The sequence below is a fragment of the Panthera tigris genome, chromosome C1 (genome assembly GCF_018350195.1).
Source record: "Panthera tigris isolate Pti1 chromosome C1, P.tigris_Pti1_mat1.1, whole genome shotgun sequence".
Classification (NCBI taxonomy): Eukaryota; Metazoa; Chordata; class Mammalia; order Carnivora; family Felidae; genus Panthera; species Panthera tigris.
This window is the reverse complement of record NC_056667.1, coordinates 219166608-219194278: the sequence shown is the minus strand read 5'-3', so window position 1 is coordinate 219194278 and position 27671 is coordinate 219166608. Positions and strand designations below refer to the sequence as shown.

General features: G+C 53.0%; 3 protein-coding genes across 6 annotated transcripts in view; 2 read left to right on the top strand and 1 right to left on the bottom strand.

Annotated features, from left to right (window-relative positions):
* Window positions 1-881, top strand: part of PASK (PAS domain containing serine/threonine kinase) — a 40213-nt gene extending 39332 nt beyond the window's left edge. For all 3 annotated transcript variants that reach the window (XM_042995919.1, XM_042995917.1, XM_042995918.1), the window contains one exon: window positions 312-881. In XM_042995919.1, coding sequence (XP_042851853.1) covers window positions 312-418 — 107 coding nt within the window. In that variant the 3' untranslated portion in view covers window positions 419-881. The remainder of the gene's footprint in view (window positions 1-311) is intronic.
* A 1867-nt stretch (window positions 882-2748) lies between these two features.
* Window positions 2749-27671, top strand: part of MTERF4 (mitochondrial transcription termination factor 4) — a 70003-nt gene continuing 45080 nt past the window's right edge. Inside the window, exons 1-4 of one of the 2 annotated variants that reach the window (XM_042995915.1) lie at window positions 2749-2795; window positions 3921-4416; window positions 6631-6815; window positions 7507-9931. In XM_042995915.1, coding sequence (XP_042851849.1) covers window positions 2775-2795; window positions 3921-4416; window positions 6631-6815; window positions 7507-7866 — 1062 coding nt within the window. In that variant the 5' untranslated portion in view covers window positions 2749-2774 and the 3' untranslated portion in view covers window positions 7867-9931. Of the gene's footprint in view, window positions 2796-3920; window positions 4417-6630; window positions 6816-7506; window positions 9932-27671 lie in introns of those variants that run through there. The other variant, XM_042995916.1, reaches the window with a different exon arrangement.
* SNED1 (sushi, nidogen and EGF like domains 1) overlaps window positions 10537-27671 on the bottom strand; it is an 87456-nt gene continuing 70321 nt past the window's right edge. Inside the window, exons 26-31 of the mRNA XM_042995914.1 lie at window positions 27478-27591; window positions 19590-19706; window positions 18975-19062; window positions 14496-14579; window positions 13609-13654; window positions 10537-11895 (exon numbers count right to left, since the gene is read on the bottom strand). Of these exons, the coding sequence (XP_042851848.1) occupies window positions 13615-13654; window positions 14496-14579; window positions 18975-19062; window positions 19590-19706; window positions 27478-27591 (443 nt within the window). The 3' untranslated portion in view covers window positions 10537-11895; window positions 13609-13614. The remainder of the gene's footprint in view (window positions 11896-13608; window positions 13655-14495; window positions 14580-18974; window positions 19063-19589; window positions 19707-27477; window positions 27592-27671) is intronic.

Here is a 27671-nt window from a genome sequence, read left to right as displayed (position 1 = left end):
AGGCTGTAGATGGTGGGATTGGGATGCTCTGAGGGGACCCAGGAGCCCTGGCTCTTCAGATAAGGCTTCTGGCCGCACAGCTGGGCAGCAGCCAGCGTGTCTGGTCACCAGTGCTCAACGTTGGCGGACCAAGCTGGTGCTGGCGGCCCCAGGCTTAGAATCCGCGCAGCAGCTCGGCAGGGGCCGGGACTCGGGCAGTGCCAGGCCGGTTCTGAAGGCCCCTGATGTCTCTGCGGCTAGGGATTCTCCCAGCGAGAAGCAAGTGTCTTAGAATCTTGTGTTAATGATACAATGTCTTCTTCTTTCTTCAGAAAGCGGAGGTCTGTCGGAGCTGAGTCTGGAGATGGAGAGCAGGTGCGTGAGGGAAGTAGCCCCAGAGCCATGCGGGGCCTTGTGCCCTAGGGGCGGCCCCTGCTGAGCGGACACCAGCTCCCTGCTCCTCTGTATCACTCTGGGGGACTGAATTGTTTTCGGGCCTCTTCCATTCAGAGAAAGTAAACTCTCAAGAACTAGGCCCAGTTCACGTTCTAAAAGCTCACATGCAAGTTTAAAAAAATGCTAGAACAAAAGCCAGTGATGCTGTAAGATTTTAGGTTTATAAATAGACTTGGAATTCACTTTTGTCACGACCTCGGGAAAGCGTTCTAGTGCCGGGTTGAGTTTGTACTGTTAAAGGGCTTTCACTTGTGGACTTCGGAAAGGCGTAAAGTTTTTTAGTCTTTCTGCTTTTGTATATACACATGTGTTTTTGTCTCCTCTGACTGGACAAGTGCCCATCGGATGTGTGGAGTTTGTAGAACTGGTTAGCAACTGACCAGACTATTTCATTAACTTATTTTCTTGAACATTTTCCAAATTAAAGCAATTTTGTAGTAAAGTTATCCTGACTTGGACTGTCTGAATTCTTCCACAACGCCAGTGTGGGAAGTGTTTCCTTTCCTTATTTTTATGTCTGTGCACACCCACTTGCTGCAGCTGGAGAGGGGCTCAGCCTCTGTCTGTTTGGGGGTGCCTCCCCCGGGTGAGCCGGGAGCCCTGCAGCTTGCTCAGTCTAAGGAGGCCGGGTGGGCACTGATGCTCAAGCACTTCTTTCTCCCCTCCCTCCCCCCCCCCCAGCACTGCAGCCCACCTGGGACCTGCTGTCCACCCAGACGCCCTGCCAGCACTCCCCCAGACAGCCTGCGTCCAGCCCAGGCCCCACCTCGGCCGGGGCGTCCAGCCTGTCTTACTTCCCATCCGGTTCACATGCCAGGGTGTCTCTCACACACTCCGATGGCTCCGACCCATCCCCCTCCGGAGCGGAATCCAGATGCTCACGGAGCTCGTGAAAAGCAGCCTTTCTTTTTTATCTGTGTTGGAGGGGAGGGAGCGGTTGGGAGTAAGGGGAAACTCTTTCATTCTTCTCTTTGCTAAGATGGCGAGAAGAAAACGAAAAACCCCGAGGCCCCCCCCACCCTTCTTCCAGCACGTCACCCCTTTCTGCAGGTTGACGGTTCCTCTGCCTTGTCCTCCGGAAGATGCTCAGGGGTCACACAGCTCTGGTGAAGCCCTGGGCTCGTTAGGGAGCACTCAACTGTCTTCCAGCATCTAGGGACACCCAGAGAGCAGTGGTTCGTTCTCAACTGTGGGGATATGGGATATTGCTATCCCCCTTCCTTTACAAAGTGCTGCCTGAGTCCCTGCTGTCACCAGAGACTGACAGGGGGAGGGGGACACGCCCTCCTCCATCAGGGACCACAAAGGCCTGGTTTTTAGGTGTGTATTTTTTTTAAAGTGTGTAACAAAAAGTGATGTTTACTCTTCTGAGTTTGAATGAGTTTCTTGATAACTCTTTTCCAGAGTGAAAAAAAAAAACCCCACGTTTTTGCTTGTAGTAGACATGATACTTACAACACGTAAGAGGTTACAGAATGTTCTTTTCAGACCCGGGTGCAATGGACTAAGAGGGTAAAGTCCTAGCTCTCCCAGGACTGTTACTTCTGAGGAAAAATAAAACTCATCCTTCTGGATGGCAGTAGGAGGTCTGACGCTTTGAGAGCGTTCTTTGCAGAGAGAGGCTGAGGCTGAGACTGAGGCTGGCAGATCTTTCTCTCTGTGTTCCCGGTGCGATTCCAGAGAGCAGCATTTTCAGAGGACTGAAGGTGCTGTTGGCTTCCTAGAGCGAGGCCTGCATCTCGGCCAGGACTTTCTCTCTCCAGCCGGATTACCTGTTGGGGCTCGTTGACTGATTCCCTCTAGGGAGTGGCGGCAGCACACGGGGATTTTCTTAGGCTTTGGGTGTAAAAGCATTACTTTATCCTGAGAGGCGACACTTGGATAGTTTTGCAAGAAAACTGGAGTAAAAAAAAAAAAAAAAAAAAACAAACAACCAATGCCTTGGTTCTACACAGATTACAACCTTCTCTTTGACAACGTCCTTCGTCACATGACCTGTGGCGGCGCCCAGCCCAGTGCCGGGCACGGAGCAGGTGCTCCAAGCCCTTCTCAGTCCAGAAGCCAGTGCTAGGTAAAAAAAGAGGAAGCTCGTACAAGCGAAGGTTCGGGGCTCGGGAGGGCGGAGGATGCCCTGAAAGACACCGGGGCTCCGTGTCCGCACGACCGGGCGTCCCCGCTGGAGGAGGGCAGGCCGGGGGACTGGGAACCTTCGCGGCGGAACGCGCCTCTCGCGCGCCCGCGCTTGCCAGGGGGAGGGCGGAAGGGAGGGCTCGCGAGGGCGGAAGCGCGGACCCGTGAGGGCCGGTTTCCGGCGCCAGGGTCGCTGCCGCCTCCGCGCTATGGCGGCGCTCGGCAGGCAGGTGAGGTGGCGCCTGGTGCCGGGGATCCGCGCGGTGGCAGACGAGCCGCCGCCGGGTGGAGCCCTACTCGGGGGCCCGTGCCCCGCGTGGGCCGCGGCGCGCTGTCGCGCGGGGTGGGATCCGGGGCCGAACCCGGCGGAGGGGAGGGCGGGCGGCCGGGCGGCGACCGCAGTGGACGCCTGCGAGCCCTGCGGGTCGGGGTGGGGAGGGTGCTGAGTGCGCGGGCGGCGACTGCGGGGTCTGCCTCGCGTGGGCGCGCGCCGCCGAGCCGTTCGAGGCGGGCGGGAGTTGTGTGTGTGCACCTTGGCCGTCAGGCTGATTCTGTGGAACAGGATTGTTTCTGCGGAGTGGACTTAGGTCGATGAATCTGCACACTAGCGTGAGGTCCACATCTTTGAGGTGTGGACGCCAACTCAGACCCCCAGGGGTGGCACGGAAGTTGTTTTCAACTATTGTATTTAGGACACAGCAGCTGCAGAAGGGTTTCTGGGAGATTCCCTTATCTCACTGGTAAGACAGGCTTCATGTTTTTCTCTCCTGGGTAGTTTTAGGGCCAGGAAGAAAAAGAGAGACCACTTGCATCTGCGTAAACAAACATTGTTACAAACTTGCTTATCCCCCATTTGTTCTTCCCACAGACGCTGCCTCCTCCTTAAGTTAGGCCCTAATTTTACCGTATAGAGAGCTACCCCTTCTGTGAGCGGCTCCATGCCTATGAATAAACTTTGGTTTTTAGCTTCCCCTTCGTCTGTTTTCAGTTAAATTTGCACCCCCCCCCCCAAAGCACTGAACCTTAGGGGTAGAGCCAAAGTACCCCACGCACAGACACCCTTTCTAGTTCTGTTCCTCCCTGCCCCCTCAGTTACAGTGACAAAAGCCGACAAAAGCCGGCGGACACTTGCTTGGCTCTCTGACCTCTGTGCCCTTGCAGTACTCTGCTCTCTGTATGTGAACTTCCTTCTCTGCAGGCTTTTTTAGGTTCGGATACGATTCTGCAGATTGCTTACAAAGGCTGCTGTGCTTATGTGGGACCAAGGCACTAGGTAACCTGGCTCGGGAGCCCCGTGATGTCTGTTACATTGGGGTAGGGAGGAATTTATTCCCTATTGGTACTCTGTCTCGTAGGTCTTTGACTGGCACCGCCTGATCCCCCTCACCTGGGCGCATGTTGCTAGGCAGACTCCTCTCGGAGAACAGAAAAGGACGTCTGTATCTTTGTTGTGTCCACTGACCACAGCCTCCAATGGAGGGGGCCTCCAGAAGGTATCCTGCGTGGAACCCAAAAAGTGTGTGCGGGAACCAGAGTGCAGGACACATCTCACCCCGGACCCCCTTGAGAAGCAGAGGACTCCTGTGGCTGGAGGGTTCTTAGAGCGAGAGAACGTCATCAGTGCCCTCCTGGACATGGGTTTCAGTGACATCCACGTTAATGAATTGCTCAGTATGTGGCCAAGTGTGCCCCCCCAACAGTTGCTGGACATCATTTCAGAATTAATACTCTTGGGTTTGAACCCAGAGCCTCTGTATGTGGCCCTAAAGAAAAGCCCTGAGCTGCTGAAGCTGCCTATAATGCAGATGAGGAAACGCTCCAGTTACCTGCGGAAGCTTGGGCTTGGAGAAGGTACAGGAAGTGCTGATTTCGTGGACGACGCCGAGGACTCGGGCTTGGGGGACGAGTAGCCCAGGTGGGATGGACTAGGGGGGCTTCTGGGGAGCGTCCTTGAGAATAACACGTGATTTGGTTCGGAGGTGAGAAAGAGGAGTGACCTCTGGATGGCACTGCCGGAGGGAAGGGGGGACAGGCCAGGACTCTTGTCTGGTGTGCTCACTGTGGGGCCCCTGGCATCTAGAGCACGTACTACATGCTCATGCCCAGCAGATAGATGTCAGTGTGTGATACTGATACATGTGTGTATACGGCACTTTTGATGCTTAACGCGAAGCGGTCTTAGTGCTTTGTGTCTGTATGACGTAGAGCCAAAGGCTTACAGAGTCCCTGGTAAAGACGTGCATTCCAACAAGGTGTCTTGATTTGCTGTGGAAGACGAGATCTCCCCAAACTCCTAGGAAACTGAGGAGTGTCTGTCCCTCCACCACGTCCCCCACCCCCTCCCCTGTCCCCAACAGGATTCACACCTCAAGGATTCTAGAATTCCTTTCTCTCTTTTTTTTTTTTTTTTGGTTTATTTATTTTAGAGAGAGTGAGAAAGAGAGCGCAAGCAGGGGAGGTGCGGAGAAAGAGGAAGACACAGAATCTGAAGCAGGCTCCAGGCTCCCAACTGTCAGCACAGAGCCTGACACAGGGCTCGAAGTCACAGACCTCGAGACCATGACCTGAACTGAGGTTGGACACTTAACTGACTGAGCCACCCAGGTGCCCCAAGGATTCTAGAATTTCCTTGGATCTCTTTATGGGCCTTTAGGAGAAGGGGGTTAGGGGTCCATGAGCGTCTCCAAGGATCTTTATCTACTTTGACCAGCGGAGGGCCACTGTTCTTTTTTTTCATTTTTGACCGTTACTGGTAATATATTGTTGAGGGCGACAGAAGGTTTAGGGATCTACTATTTCAGAGGATCTCTACGGACCTCCTCTAGAAGATAAGGAAGAAGGTAGTCTTCTCTGTTTCTCTTACTGGATTACCTGTTGTGGTATAATCTAAAAGGCTAAACTTAACACTTTGTATGTTATGATTATAAATTACAAAGCTCAGAGGTGCCTGGATGGTTCAGTCGGTTAAGTGTCCACCTTTAGCTCAGGTCATGACCTCGTGGTTTGTGAGTTCGAACCCCACGTCAGGCTCTGTGCTGACAGCTTGGAGCCTGCTTGAGATTCTCTCTCTCTCTCTCTCTCTCTCTCTCTCTCTCTCTCTGTCCCTCTCTGCCCCTCCCTCCTTTTTCTCTTTCTCTCTCTCAAAATAAATAAACTTTAAATATAAAAAAAAAGATTTTCTTCCTCTCTATCTGCCCCTCCCCACTCCTCCCCCGTCAAAGAAAAGAAAAAAAAGACCATATGCCCCAGTTTGCGTAGGGTAATCTCAGTTACCAGTTACCCTAATACATTTGTTAATAGGGCCTCTTTCACTCAGAATTGCCCTAATTTGGATATAATATATGGTCATTTCACTAACTAGGACATCAGTGTTCATGGCTACACATCATGAGTATTCTTACTATTACATTAATTATTATCATGGAAGTCCTTTTCATTGAGTTTAGGCTCCCAGATCTTAGGAACGTTGCTTGTCAGTGCTTCTATTTTATTATGGAAGGAAACATCAATCCAAAGCCCCAGTGTGGGGGATACTACTGTCTCATATTACTGTCTGATCTTTCCGTAAGTCCCCTTTTGGAGAGAGATTGTGCATGAGCAGGGGAGGGGCAGAGGGAGAGAACCTGAAGCAGGCTCCACGCTCAGCACAGAGCCCGACGTGGGGCTGTATCTCATAGGCTCATGACCTGAGCCAAAATCAAGAGTCCGACACTCAGCCAGATGAGCCACCCAGGCGCACTAACCCCCCACTCCCCCACCGTGAAGTTCTTTAGAGGAAGGGGGCAAGAGGAGGAAGCCGAGAATGTGAGGTTAGCGGCTTTCAGCCGGGAGGCCAGCAAGAGGCCCCCTCTTTCTATCAGGGAGGGAAGGTTGGTGAGTCTCAGAAGTGAGAGAGAGTCGGTGAGGAGATGTGTCGTTCTGGTGCTCCTGGGCAGGCAGCGGACGCTGTCACTCGTGGAGGAGAGCACCCTGGTCCGTGTTTTAAATGCTGGCTCGGGTGTAGCGAGCCCTTGGTTTTCTGGACTATCCTGAAATTATGCACTTGCCCTTTTTTATGTTCTGCAGGGAAACTCAAGACGGTGCTTCTCTGCTGCCCTGAAATCTTCACCATGCACCAGAGGGACATCGACAGCATTGTCGGAGTTCTCAAGGAGAAATGTCTTTTCACGGTACAGCAGGTGACCAAGATTTTGCACAGGTGCCCGTATGTTCTTCAGGAGGACCCCGGTGAACTGGAGTACAAGTTCCAGGTGAGGGTGCCTGGTCGGGGGTTCGGGAAGGGACAGCCAGTGCTTCAGCTGTAGGGAGGGGCCACTCCACCGAGGGAGGCCTCAGGCGCCCTGAGGATGAGTGGATGAGGTGAGGGCTTAGATCCTCTTTGCAGGAGCCAGAGAGAATCGGCCTCTGGTCTTTCACCCCTTTACGTAGGACCTGTTCTGCAGTTTTTCTGCCATTGATAGGGGGTCACCCAGTCTCACTCCTGGGGGCCAGACGGGGCCTCTGCTTGAAATAGCTAATTTCAAAAGAGCTGAAAATCTTCCTTTCTTTAGAACCTATTCTGCATGTTGATTTTAGAAGTGTAATTGTGACAGTTGTCCCAACTTTTGGGTACCAATTATGACAACTTAGGTCAAATTGTTAGATGTTTTCTGAATTTTTTGCCTGTTCTTTCCATACTCACGGTTATTTCCCTGAGAAAAACAGAACTGAATTTCTCTCCCTTGCCCCTTTATTTTCTGCTAAATTTTTCTCAATATGAATTTGAAAATGTTTCGAAAACTCAGCCGTCACACAATTGCCGGGCGTCAGGGAGTGTCCTGCCACTGTTAGTTGGGTGGCTCTTTGTGAGTGCGTTTGGACAGCTTGAGGCGATTATGGACCGTAGAAGGGCCGGGTGTAGGTCCCTGTGCCTGGGCCTCCTAACTGTGTCTGTGTCTCCAGTATGCCTATTTCAGGATGGGGGTTAAGCACGCGGACGTGGTGAGGACTGACTTGCTGCAGTATTCCATCACCAAGATCAAGCAGAGACATGTGTTCCTCGAGCGCCTAGGACGGTACCAAACCCCTGATAAGAAGGGCCAGACCCAGGTCCCCAATCCTTTACTCAAGGACATCCTCAGAGTGTCAGAAGCTGAGTTTCTGGCCAGGACAGCCTATTCTTCTGCTGAGGAGTTTGAAGTTTTTAAGAAGCTCTTGGCTCGGGAGGAGGAAGAGAAGTCCGAGAGCCCCGTGCCTGACAATAAAAGCTTAAGTCTGGACGAGGAAGAGGAGGAGGAGGAGGAGGAAGAGGAGGAGGAGTGATGGAAGGACAGGAGTGAAGAGCGCATAGATATCCAAGAATGTTTTAATTTTCTCAGAGCTCTTGAGAGCTTCACTTGGATCTTCTCAGGTTATTTTTCCTTCTAAAACTGGTCTTCTAGCGAAAACATTGTTATAAATCACCTGAGAAGCAGGTCAGACTAAGAAGGAGCTGCATTAGTTTGATCTGTCGTCGGATCTCTGTGGGGAGGGCCCTGTTCCATCCTGAATGAGAGTTACTCTGAGCTGTTAAACTCAGGGGGACTGAGTATCTCAACATCCGGTTTTGTTTTTTTCTCTGTTACATACGTGGGTGATGATTCCATGATTGTGGGGAATGGGGTTCCTCCCTCTGGTTCGAGTCATTATATACTTCCTTCTAGTGATAAAGATACAATTATGAGCAGGCAGGGAGGCTTTTGTACACCACAGCACTTTATTCTATGAAAACAAGTAGCCGGTTTCCCACAGAAACACTCGTGTTTTCCATCCACACATACTGCTTCCTAACTGCATTCAGCATCCGGCAGCGTAAAGGGAGTTGTTAGTGATGTGTGTTTTCATCTCGCACAGCTTCTTGATGCCAGTGGAGGGTTGGGGGGCTGCTCTCTATGTCTGTGAGGCCTAGGCCCTGGCTCTGACCTCTCAGGAAAGTTGGCTTCCCTGCGAGCGAGCTCACGGCCGGTGGGCCACATCCAGGCCTGAAGGCTCTGGCGGCCACAGGAATGTGGCGTGGAGTGCGCCAGAACACGAAGGGGCTGGGGCGGTCTGATCTGTCCTCTCCCTATCGCCCGTTTCACACAGGTGGCTCCTGAGACCAGAGGAGAAGCGGAGTCACACGGGGTCTTTGGCGGGGCGGGACCTGGTCTCCTTCAGGAGGCCCCACGACAGCATGGCGCTGGGAGTCCCCTCGGGGAACCCGGTGGGCCTCAGGGGTGATTTAAAGAGCGGAATGTGATAGAAGTCATCTCTGAGGTAGAGGCCCGGCCCTGATGGTCTGGGCTCCGCGAGGGAGGGCTGGTGCACCTCAGAACGTCCTGGTGTCCCTCCCTTCGGGGGAGCCGGCACGGGGTTGGTGACGCAGAAGACGTTTTTGGTGATGCAGCCAAAATCCAGGTCTTGGCAGCATTTTAACAACCATGTGAAAGTTCTGGTGCTCGGCCTTATTTGTCCAGCAGAGACTGTGCAGGGATCCTGTGGGGCAGCGCTTCCCGCCTGTGGCGATCTCGACCCCAGGGAACGTCTGGCAACATCTGAGAACATCTGAAAAAGGCCTCGGTTGTTAGGACCGAGGGAGGGTGCCGTTGGGATCTAGTGGAGGCGAGCGCCACCGTTCAACATCCTGCCACGCCCGTGACGGCCTCACTGCAGAACCATCCAGCTGGGGTGTCAGCGGGGCCGTGGCCAAGGAGCTGCTCTAAAGCCTGGTCCGGTGGATTGTAAGCAGGCTTATGTTTGTTACGTTTCTTGTATTTAAGAGAAAAGTCAGTAGCTGCGTGTTTGCGTTCCGTTCCTCCATGCACTGGAATGTTCCTGTAGTCTGAGCTCTGTTTGCTGTGGGGACTCAGCACCAAGGTACTTCTGTTTCCTCCGGGCTCACGTGTGAGCGTGACCACACAGAGCCATGTTCGGCGGAAGGAAAGTAGCTCAGTGAGTCCCTGTGTGGTGTCGGAGGCCAGCGTCGTGGCAGTAGCTGGCCGGCAGGAGAGTCCCTGCCAAGGCAGGTGCTGGAGGTGGCTGGCCCTGGGTTTGCCGGAGGGAGAGCAGCAGGATGGGTGAGGGATTGCTTCTGTGGCAGCCCACATGCGGCGGGGGAAGGAAGGTTTTGTCTTCCCTGGGTTCTCGGCCGTGGGCAAGGTTATGTGAAAACGAGAGCATTTCACTCTGCTGGCGTTTTCACGTTTCTGTTTTGTGGCGTCCGAGTGACCAGTACTCTCCCTCAGATGGGCTCTTGTGTCCAGTCGGGGGACTAAGTAGAATTACAAATTTCTATGACTGGAATGGCTAACCTGGCAATTCATGATTGCTCCTTGCATTTTGATGCAGAAATAAATTTCTACGCACCTGATAGTTTTCTGATTTGCATTATTACTAATTTCTTCAGGTGGAGTTTGAGTGTATGTTCGAGGAAGACGCTACAGTTTTGTGAAAGAACTGTGTGAAAAAAGCAGTGTCTCATTTAGAATGTTTCCAGGATGAATTGTGATTCCTTTAGCATCAGGAGATGTTTTTACTAGATTTACTAGATTTGTAAAACATCACGATGAGTTAATCATAAGACGGCACCAAGCTCAGGATTCAGTAGATTGTTTCTTGTAGAAACAAACGTTTCTGAGTTAAAAACTGAAACACGCTAGTGTTCGCCTCACGGCTGAGGGGCTTGAGGTCATTAGCATCGCAGTAGAAAGTTTCATCTACTTTTCCAGTGATATCACTTGATCTCGCCACTTGCTGGTGATGCTGTAGCTTTCCGTAGGCACACAGCGACAGGTCCCAGGGACACAGCAGAAGTCAGCAGTACGCGTGTCTGTACGTGGTCTCCTCTCACTCCCCCAGTGCCGGAGCCCGCAGTGAGCTCCCCCGTCTTCTCCAGGCGGGCCTGGGTCACTGGGGACGCTCTTGAAATGACCGTCTTTCCTTTCTGAAAAGGACAAATCGCATAATACACAGACATATGCACACAAAATTTTAATGAAAACAAAAAGCCTAAAATATACTCTAACTCTTCAAAAAAGTGTGTTTAGAAAAGACGACAGGAAGGAGCCCTCTCTGTGCTGGAATGCTGACTTGGGGCAGTGTCCGTGGGAGGCGCCCAGGGGCTCCAGTTCAGGTTGGGTCGGCTCCTAAAATGTATGCGACTCGAGGTGGGTTGGCTTGCTTGGTTTGGGCCTCCGCAGGGAGAAGACTGCTGGTAGAAGACTCTGGAAGGCATACGTGGCGAGGCTGCGCGGCCCCCTGCTTGCAGAGGCGGAAGTGTGTGAACAGCCGCGAGCCGACCGCCTACAGCAGTGTCGCTCAAGGCACGGGCTGAGCATCTCCGGCACGGTCGGGCCTCCGTGGCACCCGGCCCCGAGAGGAGGAAGGAGCCCCTGCTGTGCGCCGTGGGTACCCCCTCGGCTTCCCGAGTTGGGGGGCTCGCACGGGGCTTCCGTGCAGCTCCGGGGTCTTTGCTGCCGAGGTGCGTCATCGGGGCGTGGCTTTCTCTGCGCGAGGCTGAGGCCTGGGTGACCCGATCGAGCGGGGCTTAGCCAAGTGGGTAGATGAGGTCTTACTGGATCACAGCCACACCCGTCCGGTCACACGTCTGTGGCAGCGCTGCTGTGAACGCGGAGCTGAGTCGTTGCCGCGGAGACCGTCTGGTCCACGGAGCCAAAAATAGTCACTGTTTGGGAAAGGGTTGGAGGCTGGAAGTGTGTAAACCCCATCTTCGTATTTATTGTACTTTCTCTTTCCAATCTGCTGGACCGGGTGCCGGGTCGCGCCTGCAGCAGACGAGCGGGGGCGATGGTGGAGGAGGGTCCGGCGGGCGCCCAACCCTCGGCTTCCCTCGCCGTGGCGCCTCTTCGCGGCCCCTTCCCGGCGCCGCCGGCTCTGCCTGGGGGGCTTGAGAGCGGCTCGTCCTCAGCGTGACTGTGAGGTCTCCGGGGGAGAACTGCCCCCCCCCCCCCCCAACCTCGGAGTCCCAGAGCCGGTGTCTGGATGTCGCAGGAGCGTTCCTGGCTGGCTGCCTCGCTTATCCAGGCCGATGCCTGGGCTGTCCCCGTAGGAAACGGCAGTAGGAAACGGCAGCCGGGCTTACAGCACGGGCTGCTAGAAGCGTCGCGGAGCCTGGAGGTGACTCAGCCCAGAGGGCGTCCCTGGCGTGGCCTTGGCCGTCTGTCTCGTAGAGGCGGGGGAGGGAAGCTGCAGAGGCGACGGGCGCTAGCCAGGACCTGATGTCTCAGGTGCCCGTCTCAGTCCACTTTTAGCCCCGTCTTTCTGGGCTCTGGAAGCTCGCGAGGTTGAAGGAGTGTAACAAGGACGTCCTGAATCCTTTGAAGGAGAAAGAGAACGGGGCGTGAGGAGAGTGATACCCATACCTCTTTAAAACGCAGCTTCCTGTTCCCTTGGCGGTGCTCGGTCCCCGCCCCCAGGTGGCCCCGTGTTCCTGTCGCATCAGAGCCTCGCTGAGCTCTCCAACACGCAGCAGGGGGAGGGCAGGTGTGCCGAGGAGCCCTGGCTGCGCGACCCCGCGGTAGGGGCGTTCGGGCGGCTCCCTTCCGTTAGGCGATGCCCTTGGACCTTGGCTCTGAAGACACAGGCTGTCCCTTGTTGCTCTGGATTGAAATGAACTGCTCTCGGTGGTGTTTTCTCCATTGTTTGAAGAATGGGTGTCCTGGAAGCTAGTATTTGATGATCTGGGAGTTAATTGAGGGTTTCTGATTTGTTCTTATACTAATGGACTTGTTGAGTTTTAGAGAAAGGTATTATTCTTTCAGGTGACTTATTGTGATACAAAGGTTTCAGACCCAAGCTATACTTGCGGGTTCTTGTCCTGGTAGCAAATTGCTCGCGAGCCGTGGGGCGTGTGTTGCATTGTGTGTCTGTGGGGTATGAAATGGGAGGGGAATGATGCCTTTGAGTAGACGAGCTGAACGCAGAGGCTTTTTGAGCAGTCGGCCCGGGGACGGCTGCCAAGGCCGCGCTGTGCAGACCCCGGCCTCGGCTTTCCCCCCTTGGCTGGGGTGAACACGCTTCCTGTGGTGGCGCCTCCCCTGCGAGGCTCTTTTGCTTCTGCTTGTCTGGAAAGGCTCTGAGAAACATTCCTCCTTCATCTCCTCGGTCCGTAAGACGGTATAGCCTGTGCTGAAGCTGCCTGTTCCCTGAGGTGCCTCACTTTCCTCTCAACACCAGGAGGATGGACTCGGGAGGCTCATTTATGGAGCAGGAGGAGTGAGCTGCCCTGGGTGGGGGTGGGGGTGGGGGGCGGTGTGCCACCTTATTCCCGGTGACGCTCAGCGTGGGACTGATTCTGGGCTGTAGACGGGTCTTCGTGGTTCAACCCAATACGTCCCTGACTGTTAGGAAGACTTGGACAGAGTTTATGGGTGGCGAGTAAGCCGGGTGGCGTGGAGTTTCCAGGGGGGTTTGGGAAATGCCAGATCAAACAAGAATAGGGCTAGAGAGTTTCTTTCATTCCAGGATTCCGAATGCTCAGGATTTCTGCGTCCATTGGGAATTGCCCAGTGAGGGAGTCGTCAGGACTTCCCCAAAGTTACGTGATCAAGGTCCCTCACCCCATTTTTTCTTTCAACGTATCGCCATTCACGGAGTCTGGGAGCTCTCCCTTGAACCCCTGCGCCCCTGGGTCTGCGTCTCCCCAGGCCCCTCCGACCACCCTCCCTTCCCAGCTCCCCCCCTGCCACCACCCCTCCCGGCAGCCCCCGTCAGTCCTGCCCCCTGCTGCTGCTGCTGCTGCTGGGGGGCTGGGAGGGGTTTCTCCATTTGCTGGAGGTGGAGTGAGACTCGTGCTCACCCCCAGGTGCATCTTACCCGGTTTATGTCTATTCGGAGGCCTTGGGTATTTGTTTTTTCTCTCTCGTTGTAGCCCCCTCAGAGAGTTCTGAACCCCCTGGTCTGGGGGTTTGTAATAGGGTACAGCTGGGCCCCAAGGAGATGGCAGCCCTCCCGGAGCCGGCCTGCCGCGCCAGCCCCTCCGACCTCCCAGCGGCTCCACCAGCCACCCAGCCGTGGTGGGAGACATACCTGTACCTAAGATTTCTTCAGTGTCGGACTGTTGTTACTTTGTTTCCTGAAATAGGAAAAGGCGGTTTAACAGAAAAGAAACTGTGTACCCGGAGCCCAGGCTGCCTGCTGGGGTCCCTTCTTTGGCTCAGGTATATTCCATTTTGGGGAACACCGCTAGCGAGGCGCTGATGCGGAGACTAGCATTTTAGTGTCTGTGCACCCACTTGACCGACTGTGAGTCACGGGGAGGAGAAGGAGAGTGGAAGGGACAGGTACGTGTTTGGCCAAGCAGGTGTCGAATTGCACACCGCGGTCTTTCCCTGGCAGTCAGTAATGCAAAAGCTAAGGTGTGTGGTTACTGGTTGGTCTATCGGAGCGACTGGGGTGAGGACTCTTCTGTTTGGAAAGCGTATAATGTACTCGGGCAGTACATTATGTGATAACTCCTGTGAGTCCCTTGGGCCCTTTGGGGAAAGAACCTGGCTGTGAGTAAATAAAAAGTAGAGATTTACTATATTTGCAGTTACATATGTGCACCTGTCATTGATGTCCCCTGCTTCCCAATTCACAGGTGCTGTGTGAACCACACGTACTGTGTGAACATGCATAACCAGAGACCCTCTAAGCACCCACCGTGTGACCCCCAGCACCCACTGTATGGTCTCCCCTGCACCCACCATGCCTGGCTTGACCAGTCTGTGCGTGTTCAGGTGCACACGTACGTGCACAGTTTCTAAGTGGAGTGTCCGTACGGGGCTGGACATTTGGACAAACACACGAGACAGCCTGGCTCAGCCCACAGGGCTGTGGCACCCCACAGGGCTCAGCCCCCAGGGCCGCCTTTGCCCCGTTACCCTGTGAGCTATACGCAGAACACCGTGTGGGCCTCCTCCCTGAGATGGCACCTGTTCGGGGTTTTCTTGACGCTCGTGCTTTCACAGCTCTCTTTGAAGCAGATGTCCTGGTGCACCTTGTAGACTCTCTTATACCTGTGTCACAAGAAAGTTCTGTGAAGCCAGAAACTAGAGCAGGATGTTGCCCAGCTGCCTCACCTAGGCTTCACGGGCCCACAGTGACTGACCGTGCACATGTTCGAGGGACAGGTCATTATTTTCTAAATAAAACTTTATCTCACGTGGATGTAATAAAGTGTCCAACATAAAAGTCATATAATTAAAAAAAGATTGACTGCCCTGAGGCATAATTTACATAAGATACACCCATTTTAAATGTGCATTTTGAGAAATGTGGGCAAAATAATGATATTAAGACGTGAGAGGAGAAATTTCAAGCACGTGTTTTGCTGAAGCCTTGATACAGTACGACTTTTCTGTCTTAGGGGAAGTTCTTGGAGAAGTTTGAGAGCCTTGAAGATGCAGGTGCTTGCCACGGACAGTGTAGACTCCAGCCCTGCCTCCCATTTATTAACTAGTCTACTTGGAGTGTGTGTCTGGAACTTAGGCCTCAGTTTTGTGTGAAACGGGAATTATTCGTGTTACCTCTCACAGATTTGTAGACAGTAATGAACAGGAAAGTGTTTGTTGTTAAAGCTCTCAAATGTCAGAGCTGTTGGAAAGGGAGATCCAGGGAATTTGATGGGCAGACCTCCAACTCATGTTCAGTCTAGGAGAGCCCTTGGGACTTAAAGCCTTTGGTTAAGTCTTACACTTGTGGCCACCAGGGAGTAACAAGATCTGAAGTTAACCCCCTAATACGAACAACTGGAGAACACGACAAAATGTAAGCAGCAGTTTTCAGATGTTAGAAAACATACAGTACAAGACTGTGATCCTTGAGACAAGGGACACATGAAATGAGCCCTGTAATCCCTGAATTCAGTCTGGAGGCATGTTTTGGACTGCACTGCAGGGTGGCGGGGGGGAGGGGTGGTGCACTGCAGGGTGGTGGCGGGGGGGGGGGGGGGGGGAGGCGCGCGGGAGCCAAGCAGTGGTCACACTGAGTTGAGGGAACAGAGGTGAGAATTGAGGAGGTAGAGGCAGCTGTGGTCTGTGGGGCAGAGCACTGGGGAGGAGGGAGCTATGTAGAGGACGAGCTGAAGCCTGGAGAAGGGTCCCTTTGAAAATTAAGCTGTGCACACGTGTGGTAGAGTCCCCTGAGGCTGGGCAGGGGGAACTACCGAGAAGCTGAACAACTGAGCTAGAGCAATCTTCTATCCATAAGATAGAAGCTCCAGAAAGACCATGGTTTAGAAGGAGGGAAAATGAAGACAAATCACCCTAAAACAGCCTTCAAAAAGATCAAACTAAAATCAGCTGCCTTGTAGAACATAACTAAAGGTTCTTGGAAATACACACAAAAAAAACTTAGCACTCAGTAACATAAAGTTCACAATGTCCAGCATCCAACAAAAAATTACAAGACATTCAAAGACTCATACAAAGTATCAAGAAAATGTGACCCGTGAACAACAAACAATAATTGAATAGAAAGACACTCAGACGGGAGCGCAATGGCAGGAAGACCAGACAAGGACCATAAAACGTGTCACAGATTTGCTCCCATACGTTCTGTGATCCGAAGGAAAACAGAAGCAGTGAGGGTGGAGAGGAAAGACGTGCGAAAAGACTAGACTGGATTTCCAGAGATGACGAAGTGAAGATTTTGCTGAGTGAGTGGGATTGATGGCAGGTGAGACCGTGCAGAAGGAAAGATCATGGAGCTCAAAGGCACAGCCGTGGAATCGATCTACAGTGAAGTAGAAGAAAGGCTGGAAATGATGAAAAGCACCTTGGGGAGCTGAAGGGACTATGTCAGTCTAGCACCTGCATGATTGGAGTCACGGGACAGGAGAGAAATGGAGGGACGGTAAGGATACCTGAAGAATAAGGGCCCGAACCCCAGAGATACAAGAAGCCCAACAAACTCCTGAGAGCAAACCATGTACACGAGCACGTCCAAATGCAGCACACTCAGGTTTCCCAGAGACGGTAGAAGAGACATAAAAGCAGCCATGGCGGGTGGGGGGGGGGGGTCACGTCACACTGGGGGAGAAGAGTGAGTGCAGCCTGGGGCGCTTGGGTGGCTCAGTCTGGTAAATGTCCGACTTCGGCTCAGGTCACGATCTCCTGGTTTGTGAGTTCGAGCCCCGTGTTGGGCTCTGTGCAGACAGCCCAGAGCCTGGAGCTGCTTCAGATTCTGTCTCTGTCTCTCTGTCTCTCTCTCTCTCTCTCTGTCTGCCCTCTCCCACTTGAGTTCTGTCTCTCTGTCTCAAAAATAAATAAGCATTAAAAAAAAAAAATGAGTGCAGTCTTCCTGAGACCACGCAAGTCACAGTACAAGGAGGGGCCGCTCTAAAGCGCCAAAAGGAAAAACACAACTGTCAGCCAGGAATTCTACATTCAGCAAATACATCCTTCAAAAATGAAGGCGAAATAACCCTTTCCAGACAAAAGCAGAGAGAGTTCACCGCCAGCAGGCCTGCACTGTAAGAAGGGCCACAGGAAGTTGTTCAGGCAAATGGTGCCTGAGGGCGTCTTGGGTCTGTAGGAAGGAACACCAGGCGCTGGGGATGAGCATGGGAGGGAGCACAAAAGACTTGACTCTCAACGGTTTTTCAAAAGGCAACTGTCCTTTGAGAGCCGGCACACCATACTGTATGGTTCCGACTGGAAGTAAAACGTCCGGCTACGGTCGTTGACAGCCCGAGGGGAAGTGAGCCTGCGGTAGCGGGAGCCTTCCATTATCCTGAGCTTGTGTGGCAGCGGTTAAAGGTATGTTGGTTGTGCTGAGCTGAAAATGCATATTGTGAGTCCCATAGGCGTAGTCACCACAGAACATTCGACCAAGCAAGTATTATCAGTGAACCAACCGCAGTGGTAAAACAGAATCCTAGGAAGTAATTGGTCCGAACGTAGGCAGGAAAAGAGAGAAAAAGGAACAGCGATCAGATGGGACAGATAGAAAACGCACAGCAATACGGTGGATTTACACCCAGTCACGCCTGTCATCACCGCAACATGTAGCTGGTGTAAACACCCCAGTAAAAACCAGAGGCGTCAGACTGGATGTAAAGCAAGACCCCCACGTGCTGAACACAAGAAAGTCACTTCCGGACACGTGGTTAGGGTGAGAGGATGGAGAGCTGTTGACGGGTGGGTGGGCCTAGCAGGCACCGGTGTCTCTGGCTCAGTTGGGAGACGGGGGACGCTGCAGGTTAGGGCTGCCGTTCCACAGAACCAAACTCAGATGGTCTGTGCACATGGAGCCACGCGCGCCAGTGCAGCTCAGCACGCCTGTGTGCTCCTGCCGTGTGCGAGGCCTGGCTTCCGGTCCACGTTCAGAGCAAACCTACCTGGCCTTCCCGCATCCCATCCAGAGTGATCTTTAGACACGTAACCAAACAGGTCACTCCTCTGCTCGGCATCCTCGGTAGCTCCCGTTTCAGAACACGTGCCAGCGTCCTTCCAAGGGCCTCCAGAACCCTGCTGGGTTCCTGCTGGCCCACCTGACCACCACTTCCCCTGGCTCCCCTCCAGCCCCACTGGCCTCCTTGCCGGTGCTCAGACAGGCAGACGTGTTCCTGGTTTAGGGCCTTGGCGACTGATACTTTGACTTTCTGGAATGTTCTCCCCTCAGGTATCCCTCACCCCCTCCGTGTCTGTTCAATGTCGTGTTTCCACGAGGCTTCCCGTGACACCCTGTGTGATGCTACAGCTGGCCCCTCCCCGTCCCCCAACCCTGGCTCTCCTGGCCCCACCTGTTCATCTTTTCCCCAGCCCTACATAACATGCTCCTGCTGCTGGTGTCCTGTCTCATTGAAAGTGGAAGGATGGCGAGGGCAGGACTTTGGCCACTTCTGCTCACGGGCATGTGCCGAGTCTGTTTGTTAACCAAATACATTGTAAGTATGACCCAAAGGGCCACAGGGTGTTAGCAAGAAAGGTCCTGTGAGATGAGCCGGGCCAGCTCTCCCTCTGCAACCCATTTTACAGATGGGGAAGCCAAGGCGTGAACGTCATGACCTAATGGCAGGACGGAGACGTGCGTTCTCCTGTGCAGTTGCTTATCTTTCCTGGGGGCTCGGAGGCAGAGAGGAGGGGACGTCATTTCCTGACACGGATGTACATGTTGCCCTGCCGTCCAGTGAGGGGGTGGGGTGATGCCACTCAAGGGTGTGGGAGAGGAAGGTCCGAGGGGTCAGGAGCCAGGGGACCAGGGTTCCCTGCACGGACTCGACAAGCTATTCAGCCGTCTGCTTCAGCTTCCTGATGTGTTACATGGAGGGAATGGGTGCAAGCCCCTGTGTGACCTCGACCCCCACAGCTCCTCGGGGCTTCTAAGGGTGGGCGAGCTGGGCTTTGTGAAAGCACTTCTGGAAGCCGGGAACTTTCCACAAATGTGGTGAGAGCAGGAAAGAAACTTACACGTGGTGGCAGGCTCCTCCTTCCCAGACGGGCACGGCCTTGGTCTCGGAGAAGAGCCTAGTGCAGGGCTGCGGCACCTTGGTGCAGGCTGCCGGCACAGAGGGAGGGAGAGGGCCGAGGCTTGGCCCTGAGGTCGCACCCCTCCCACAAGTGCGGGGTTGCCCTGGCCCCTGGCAGCCCCAGGCTGTCGGCTCTGCCCGGCCATGGGGGTGAGCAGCTGCTGTGGAGACTTCGTCCACCCACCACCCCCCTTCAGTCCCAGATTCTTCTCAGTGGGGGAGGCCTGTGGCTCTTCTCCCTCCTGCTGCCATGTCTGGCCCCTGCTCCCACCTCTGGCTCTGGGGATGCTCCATGTCCCTTGCTTTCTGACTGTCCCCAGCCTCCCCTGTTCTCTGGGCAGCACCCCTCACCCTGGTGCTTCGGAACAAACTGCGCCTCAATATCCCTACCTGGGCACCGGGGTCTGGGGCACCAAAGCTGGGCCCCCATCCTGGCACCTGGAGGTCGGGGGTCCTTGTGGCAAGCCCACCCTGGGCCCAGGGTTCCCATCACAGTTGGCTGTGACAGGTGATTTGAGGCCTGGGTCCCCACAGGAGGGAGCAGCCCCCGACTTACCCAGCTCACAGCGTCTGCCTTTGAACCCTGGGCTGCAGTCACAGCTGTGGGTGTCCACACCTGGCACGCAGGTGCCTCCGTTCTGACAGGGGTTTTCTGAACAGTTCCCAGGAGTGTCTGCGAACAAGCCATGAGCAGTTAGTTGCCGGGACCCCAGAGGAAGGGCTGCCAACATTGCCCCGTGGCTGCCTCCTGCTGTCCGCAGCGCTCCTGGGCCCTGGGGGAGGTCCGCTTTCAAGCGGTCCCAGAGCAGAGGTGGGAAGGTTGGCCTCAGTGTGCTTGTCCCTGACCCTGCACCTCCAGGGAGGGGGATGACTCTGGGGCCCGCAGTACAGAGATACTCCAGCCCCGCTCCGGCCTGCGGTCCCCGCCGCTGCCACCCTGCACTTGGAGCCCCCTCCTTGTCCTCCGGTGCCTGTCCCCAAGTCCCCAGCCAGCCCTCTGCAGGCCTCCATGCCGGTGTCTTCCCCGGCCTCCTCACCGCGCTGCTGGCGGCTGGAGGCAGAGGGTGGTCCGTGCTGCTGCCCGGGAGGGCCAGGCCCGGCTTTTTCCCTTAGACCTGTCCTTTGTTTTCTTTTTCTTTAGCTTTGTCAAGATACCTGCTGTTTTCCTTTTTAACTTAAAAAATCGAGGAACACGAAAGAGTGAGAACTGTGCACAACAACCACTTCCAGTAGCAGAAGGCCCGTCCCCTCTGCATCTCCTCCCACGCCCCCTTCTCAAGACCTCCTCGCGGCTGGGTGCTGACCGCAGGCCTCACACCTCCCTTGTGCCCTCCTGGCCCTTGGGGGCTCTGTGCTGGCTGGTTCTCATTCCTCACTGTATCTACTCCACTTTTCCTCCTTCCTCCCCTGACTCTGCTCTGGGACTTGTCTTCTTGCCTTTCCTGGTGTGCTAAAGGTGAGTCGTCAGCTTTTACAAGAAAGTTTTATTGTTGAAAACAGAAATCTATAAAATGTCGAGTATGAAGAGCCCCATGAGCCATCGCTCAGCTTCAGGGATCTTTGGTATCTTGCCAATCTCATTTAATCTATTTCCATTTCTCACTGAAGAATTTTGAAGCAGTTCACAGAAACCATTTCACCTATAAATATAGCAGGTGTCTGATATGTACAGATTTTTATAAATTTTTATGTAAGCACAACGCTATTTCTGCGAAATCAGCAGTAGCTCCTTAGTACTGTAAGAAATCACAGTCCTTGTTCAGGTTTTCCCTGATCATCTTAAAAATGTCATTTCCAGCTGGTCTGATCTAATTAGGAGTCCTAAGGACACACTGCCTTAGTTTGATGTATCTCTCTTTTAATGTGTAACTTTTCGTCTTTCCCCCATCTGCATTTATTAAAGAAACCAGGTCATTTGTCCTGTAGAATCTCCCTCCTGGACTTTTTGCTTTCTTGTGGCACGAACTCATCTCCGATCCCCACATTTCCTGTAAGCTGATCATCAGAGAGAGGGCTTGATAGGGTTCGGTTTCAAGTGGTCTTTGCAGGACTGCTTCCCCCTTCCCCCTTCGCTACTCCAGGAGGCGTGTGATGTCTCTGTCTCCAGTTTTAGCGATGTGGGGATTGCTCACTGCTTCAGCATCAGCAGCCTGATTAATCCAGGAGAAAGTTCTGATAGGCTCTGCACCTGACGGCTTGAGTGTCAGGAGATCTCGAGTCCCAGTTCCGTGATCTCACTAGGGCCGCATCTAACCCCAACTGTAACTCTTCTGCGTTCCTTGGCTGGAAGGCCTCCTGTGAGGACCTGCTTTCCCTTGCCCACTATCTGGTCACCCTGAACTACAGTCCACATAGGCCAGGCCAGACAGAGGCTTCATTCCTGCCCTTTATTTGTACACTTGCAGAGTAAGCATTGGTCCCCAGCCAGCTCTAAAAGGGACCAGCACATGGTGCTTGCTCTCAGTGCCATCGTCAACTCAGAGATGCTTCTGTATTTGATGGGACTCAGTCTGCAGCTGCCATGAGTCTTTGGTTATCCAGATGTCCCGGTTATCCGTCCTCTGCCTGTGGGAGCCTTTCAGGTCTGTTCTTGTGCTCAGGAGATAAAACCCCAGTTGTCTTTGAAAGCTTGCTTGTTTTACAAGTATGTCCTGGGTATATTTTGTCCATATTCTGCTTCAGTCTTGGAATCAGCCGCTTCTCCAAAGACCCCTGGTTCCTTTAATTGGAGGGTGGCGTCTAGAACCCACGGTCTGGGCGGCCAAGGTGCTCACTGCTCCTGGGGTGTCAGTGCTTCAGGCCTTTTCAGTGGACGGAACTAGGAACTTAGATTTAAAAATAAAAGTAAACAAATTGTGAGTTTATATCAATATTTAGTTAAGAAGGGAGACACAGGGATTTTACTTCTTTGATTTTATATTGTCTCTCTCTACACTGAAAATCTTGGTGGCATTAACATAATTATTTTCGTTATCCCACGGTGTACATGTAACAATTCTAAATAGTACCACTGTTTCTACTAACATTGAGACCATTGAGTACAGCCTTAAATTTCTCTCAATTCTTCTCGTAATAAGAGTTCTTCTTATTAAATATATCCTTCTAGGAATGAATAGTCAGAAGGCTGTTTTTAAAATCACTTGAAATGATACTTTTTTCCTGTCTGGTTATGCCATCAACATGGTAAATAGGTTTATTTATTTCAGTTTGTTTTCAGTTTTTAGGTGTTGCTTTTTCTGTGTGTCATTTGGAAAAAAAACACTTTCTTCGTTCTAAAATAAAAACTATAAAGATACATTCAGGGAAGTCTAGCATCCACCACCATCCCTTTACTTCCTTGTTCTAATTTCCTTCCTCATACAACCATTTTTGTTAGTTTTATTTCTTTTTAAATATAAGAAAATAGGTGTATTCGTATATCCCTTCCCCACTTTTCTACACAAAAGAGATACTGAAAACACTGGTCTGCACGTTACGTTTTAATAATAGCTTTATTGAGATATAGTTTAAATACCATACGGTTCACCCATTTTAAGTGTGTAGTTTATTAGTTTTTAGCATATTCAGAGATAGGTGCATCCATCGCGACAGTCAATTTTAGAATGTTTTTGTCATTTCAGAAAGAAACCCCACATCCCTTAGCTGTCATCCCCCACGCTACGCTTGTACCCCCGGGCGGTCACCCCCTCTACTCGCCTCTACTCACACCCCCAGTCCCAGGCAGCCGCTGACTCTACTGTCACTGTCGAGTTCCCTATTCCGCACTTTCATGTGAGTGGAACCATATTATATAGAGTCTACTGTGAGTAGCTTCTTTTACTTAGTATGACGTTTTCCAGGTTTACCTACGTTGTGGCCTGTGCCAGTACTTCATTCCTTTTTATGGCCGAATCATGTTCCACTGTGTGGACCACGTTCCGTGTATCCGTTCGCCAGTTGGTAGACATTTGGGTCGTTTCCATCTTTTGGGGATGGTGAATGATGTTCTTATGAGCATTCGTGCACAAGTCCCTGTGTGGGCATCTGTTTTCATTTCTCTCGGGTACATACCTAGGAGTGGTGGAATTTTCTGGGTCATATAATTCTGTTCAGTGCTTTGAGGAACTGCCAGGCCGTGTTCCCCCCAGCCCCGCCATGCTGCACCTGTCTTCCCTCAACCTGCTGCACCTGCCTTCCCCCGACGCACTGCACCTGCCTTCCCCCCACGCGCTGCACCTGCCTTCCCCCCACGCGCTGCACCTGCCTTCCCCCCACGCGCTGCACCTGCCTTCCCCCCACGCGCTGCACCTGCCTTCCCCCCACGCGCTGCACCTGCCTTCCCCCCACGCGCTGCACCTGCCTTCCCCCCACGCGCTGCACCTGCCTTCCCCCCACGCGCTGCACCTGCCCTCCCCTCCCCCCCCCCCCCCCCCCCCCCCCGCGTGCTGCACCTGCCTTCCCCCGTCATGCTGCACCACTCTACGTGCCCACCAGCAGTTTCTCCACATCCTCACCGGTGCTCATTGTCATCTTTTCGTTCTAGCCATCCTGCAGGTGTGAGGTGGCATCTCACTGTGGTCTTGACTAGCGTTTCCCTGATGCCTAATGATGTCAAACATCTTTTCGTGGGCTTCTTGGCCATTTGTGTATCTTCCTTCTAGAAATAAGTGTTTAGATCCTTTTGTCTGTTTCTTAATAGGGTTATCTTTTATTCAGGCAAAGTTATTCTTTATATAGTTTGAATACAAATGCCTTTCAGGTATATGTTTGCAGATATCGTCTCTCATTCTCTGGGCTGTCTTCTCCCTGATAACGTCCTTTGAAGCACAAAAAGCTTTACATTTTGATGAGTCCAATCTGCCTTTTTTTCTTTTGTTGCTCAGGCTGTTGGTGTCTATCTAAAGTCTTTTGCCAAATCCAAGGTCATGAAGATTTACCCCTGTGTTTTTTCCTGAGAGTTTTACAGTTTTTGCTCTTAGATTTAAGTAGTTGGTCTGTCGGGTTAATTTTGTGTATGGTGTGAAGTTGAGGTCTGACTTCATTCTTCTGCATGTGGACGTCCAGGGTTCCCAGCTCCCATGTGTCAAAAGCTGTTCTTTCCCCCATTGAATGGTCTTGGCCTCCTTGTTGAAATCAGTTGACCACAGACATATGGGTTTATTTCTTGGCTTTCAGTTCTGTTCTGTTGGTTATAAGCCTGTCCTTGTGCCAGTATCACACTGACCTATTACCGTTGCTCTGTGGTAAGTTTTGACGACGGGGTGTATGGGTCTTTCTGCTTTTTAAAGATCGTGTTTGTTATTCCGGGTCCCTTCCAATTCCATATGGAATTTAGCCTCTATACACCATGTCCACAGGTATTTTATGGCAAGCTTACAGAACATGGCAGTACACAGGCCTGTGTGGAGCCCGTGAGCCTCTGCCGGCTACCCTCACCCTTTGTGATCGGGACACCAGGCTGCAGAGACTGACTGATGTTCGCTCCTCTCTTGGGCAGCTGAGGCCCTACGCCTGCAGTTCATGCAGCAGTGGGATTTTCACCGGGGCACTGCCCACTGTAGCCTCATCTTGTGAAGTCAGCCCACTGAATCCCGAGTTTATTGTGACCTACGCACCCTTTAACAGAGGTGGCTGTTTTGAACGGGGTGGGGAATGGGTATGGCTGCGCTCTGGGGTGGTGGCAGTGGGAGGCTCCTACGTGATGATAAGTCACAGAGTAAAGAGGTGTAAGTTCTGCCCTTGCTGCTGTCACCCAAGGATGGAGACTGCCTGCCTGTCTCTGGTATGCAGGGGATAAAACCGGGAGAACCCCCAAATCCTGCTGGGGTGAGAATTTGGAGAAAACAGGAAGAATTTGACTAGCCTCAGTGGCCACTCCAGGCCTCTGTAGGGGCAGGTTATGATCTTGGGGATCCTCCTCCTCTCCATGAACTTCCCCTGGGAGCTCAAAGGTGCACCCCTAACCCGGAGAGCTGCCTGGTGAAGAAACACCAATCAAGAGTGTTAATTGTAGTCTTTGGGTGTCTAGGGCTCTCTGGGGATCCTCCTTTCCTTGAGAAAGAAAAGTCTAAGAGCTTCCGGAGAAAATGAGCAGATATCCTACAAGGAAACAGGAATAAGGTTGACACCCATTGACAGCAGTGCTGGACAGATGACAGGGGACTAATGTTTGAAGAACTGAAAGGTAGACAACCTTTGAACCTCGAATTTTATACCCACTCAAATTGTCTTTCAAATGTGACAGCTACTAAGAGTATTTTCAGGCATGTAGGGCCAAATCCCAAGTGCTTTGTGGGACTCCACAAGATGGTTATAGACTTAAAAACATTTTTTTTTTTTAATGTTTATTTATTTTGGAGAGAGAGAGAGAGAGAGCACGAGCAGGGGAAGGGCAGAGAGAGAGAGAGGGAGACACAGAAACCGAAGCAGGCTCCAGGCCCTGAGTTTCAGCACAAAGCCTGACACGGGGCTCGAACCCACAAACCATGAGATCATGACCTGAGCCGAAGTCTGGCGCTCAACCTACTGAGCCACCCAAGTGCCCCTGGTTATAAACTTTTATAGAAAGACAGAGGACCAAGAACAGCCAACACTGAAGGTCGGAGTGAGTGGGTGGGCCCTGAGGGATAGCATGCCTTACCAAAGATAGCGCCATTAAAATCGTGGTGTTGGCTTCAGGAAGGCAAAACAGTGGAACAGAGCGGTGGACCCAGAGCCTTTGGTCAAGACCAGTGAAAAGACGCTTGACCGTATCCTCATTCAAGACACAAATCCAGATCCCAAGGGGTGTGCCTCATCCCCATTCCACTGGCAGAATCTGGAAACCCTGCCAGATCAGTTTTAGACTGGCTTAACCACACTCTTGATCATAGCTGGAGGGAGTATGAACTCACGTCCCCACTTAGAAAACAGGTTCGCACTCTTGAGTGACTTGGGCTTTCACAGATCCCAAGCCCAGCGTTTCTACTCTTGCACGTGTGCCAGGGGATACATGTAGGAACTTGATAGTGACGCTGCCAGTGACAGCCCAACACGACCCAGGTGCCCTCTGGGCAAAGAGTGGACAAGGCTGCGGCGAATTCACTCGTGCGTGAATGAGCTGTGGCCGCGAACAACAGCTCTGACCGACCTTACTGACAGTCCGGGAGGATGTGCACGGCAGACACCTTGTAACTAAAAAACCTCAACTGTTGAGGCAAACATGGGTATGTGTGAGGCCCCCTCCCCACCGCCCACCCTGCAGCAGAGCAAAGGGACTTAACACGGAGTCCAGGGGCATGGTTAGCTGGGAGTACAACAGCGAGATACAGGTTACTGTTCGTGTTCTAGTTCACGGATCGGGTTCCACATCTAAAGGTCACTCGTTATCTTAGCAAAAGGTAACTTATTAAACTAAATAAAAGGGGCTGTCATGGTCCCCAAATAGGTGTAACAGGAACCAAAAGCCACAATTAACTTTGCACACCTTGGGATGTTAATGATTTTTTTTCCTGTTGATCACCTGAAACCTCCTTTTGCCCCTCCCCCGCCTGCCTGCGTGGCTCTCGTTAGCAAACACTGCAGATTGCAGTGACATCCGGGGCCCGCTTGAACCCCCGCCTTGAGAAGGAGCGGTAATTCACGTCTCTCTGGTTCCAGAGTTTTATGAAACACAGCGTCTGATATTGAAAAGGGCTGACTAACACAGACCCTCTGATGACACGGGTGCTTATGTCACTTACAAAACAACAGCAACATAATTTTTACTTTACTGTGGACCCACCTCAACTAATGGGGTCATGCAGACCACCCTCTCGGGGCTCCTCGGGCTGAGGGCAACTCCAGGCACACACACCCTCTGGCGCAGATGCCCTTGATGTGTGCGGGTGTCCTTGGGTCACCCGGGGCAGGCCTGCAGGCGAGACGCACCCTCGGAGGCGGCGTCTCAGGCACTTGGCTCACCGTTCCCGCCTTCCTTGGGGTCTGGTTGGTGGGAGGGCCCAGCCTGGGCCTGTGGTGTGACTTGGGAGAAAGGGCCACTGGGTCCTGCAGGAACGGTCCCCAGAGGGACCCAGCCCCAGGGGTTAGAGCGAGGAGGAAAGGTGGGGCCGGGGTCTGAGTTTGGGTGACGGGCGTGTGTCTCGTAGCTGTCCCGACTGCCCCTCCGGGACTTCTGCACCCTGCTCAGCACGGTCCTCTGGAGAAGCAAGGGCTGTGCTTTCTGTTGCGGGGGAAGGGGCTGTCCCTCCAGGGCAGGCCTGGGTCGTTTGGGTGAGTGTGCTCCCAGCCTGTTCTCTGGACACAGAGATGTGGGCGCCGCGGCCCGTGTGGTGAGCTTTGCCCACCCTTTCCAGGACGGGGTGTTTGGCTGCTCCTTGGGCAGCTCTGTGTCTCCCGCTTCTTCCCTGTGGGCGGCCCCCTCCTCACCTACGGCCCTGAGGCCCCCTAAGGCGGTCAGCTCTGAAAGTCCACTCCTGCTGACTTACTTTCCGTGTCCTTGTCGCTGCTGCGTTCAGGGAGCTGGAGGGCCAGGCCAACCTGCTCAGGCTCCTGCTTGGGGGCCTCCTCCGTGTTCTCGAGCTGCGCCAGAGCCGTGGGTTCTAGGAGAAACGAGAACGCCCCGGCGTGCTGACCACACAGCCTGCTGCCTCGTGCCCAGGATTGTTCTTGGGTGTCCTTG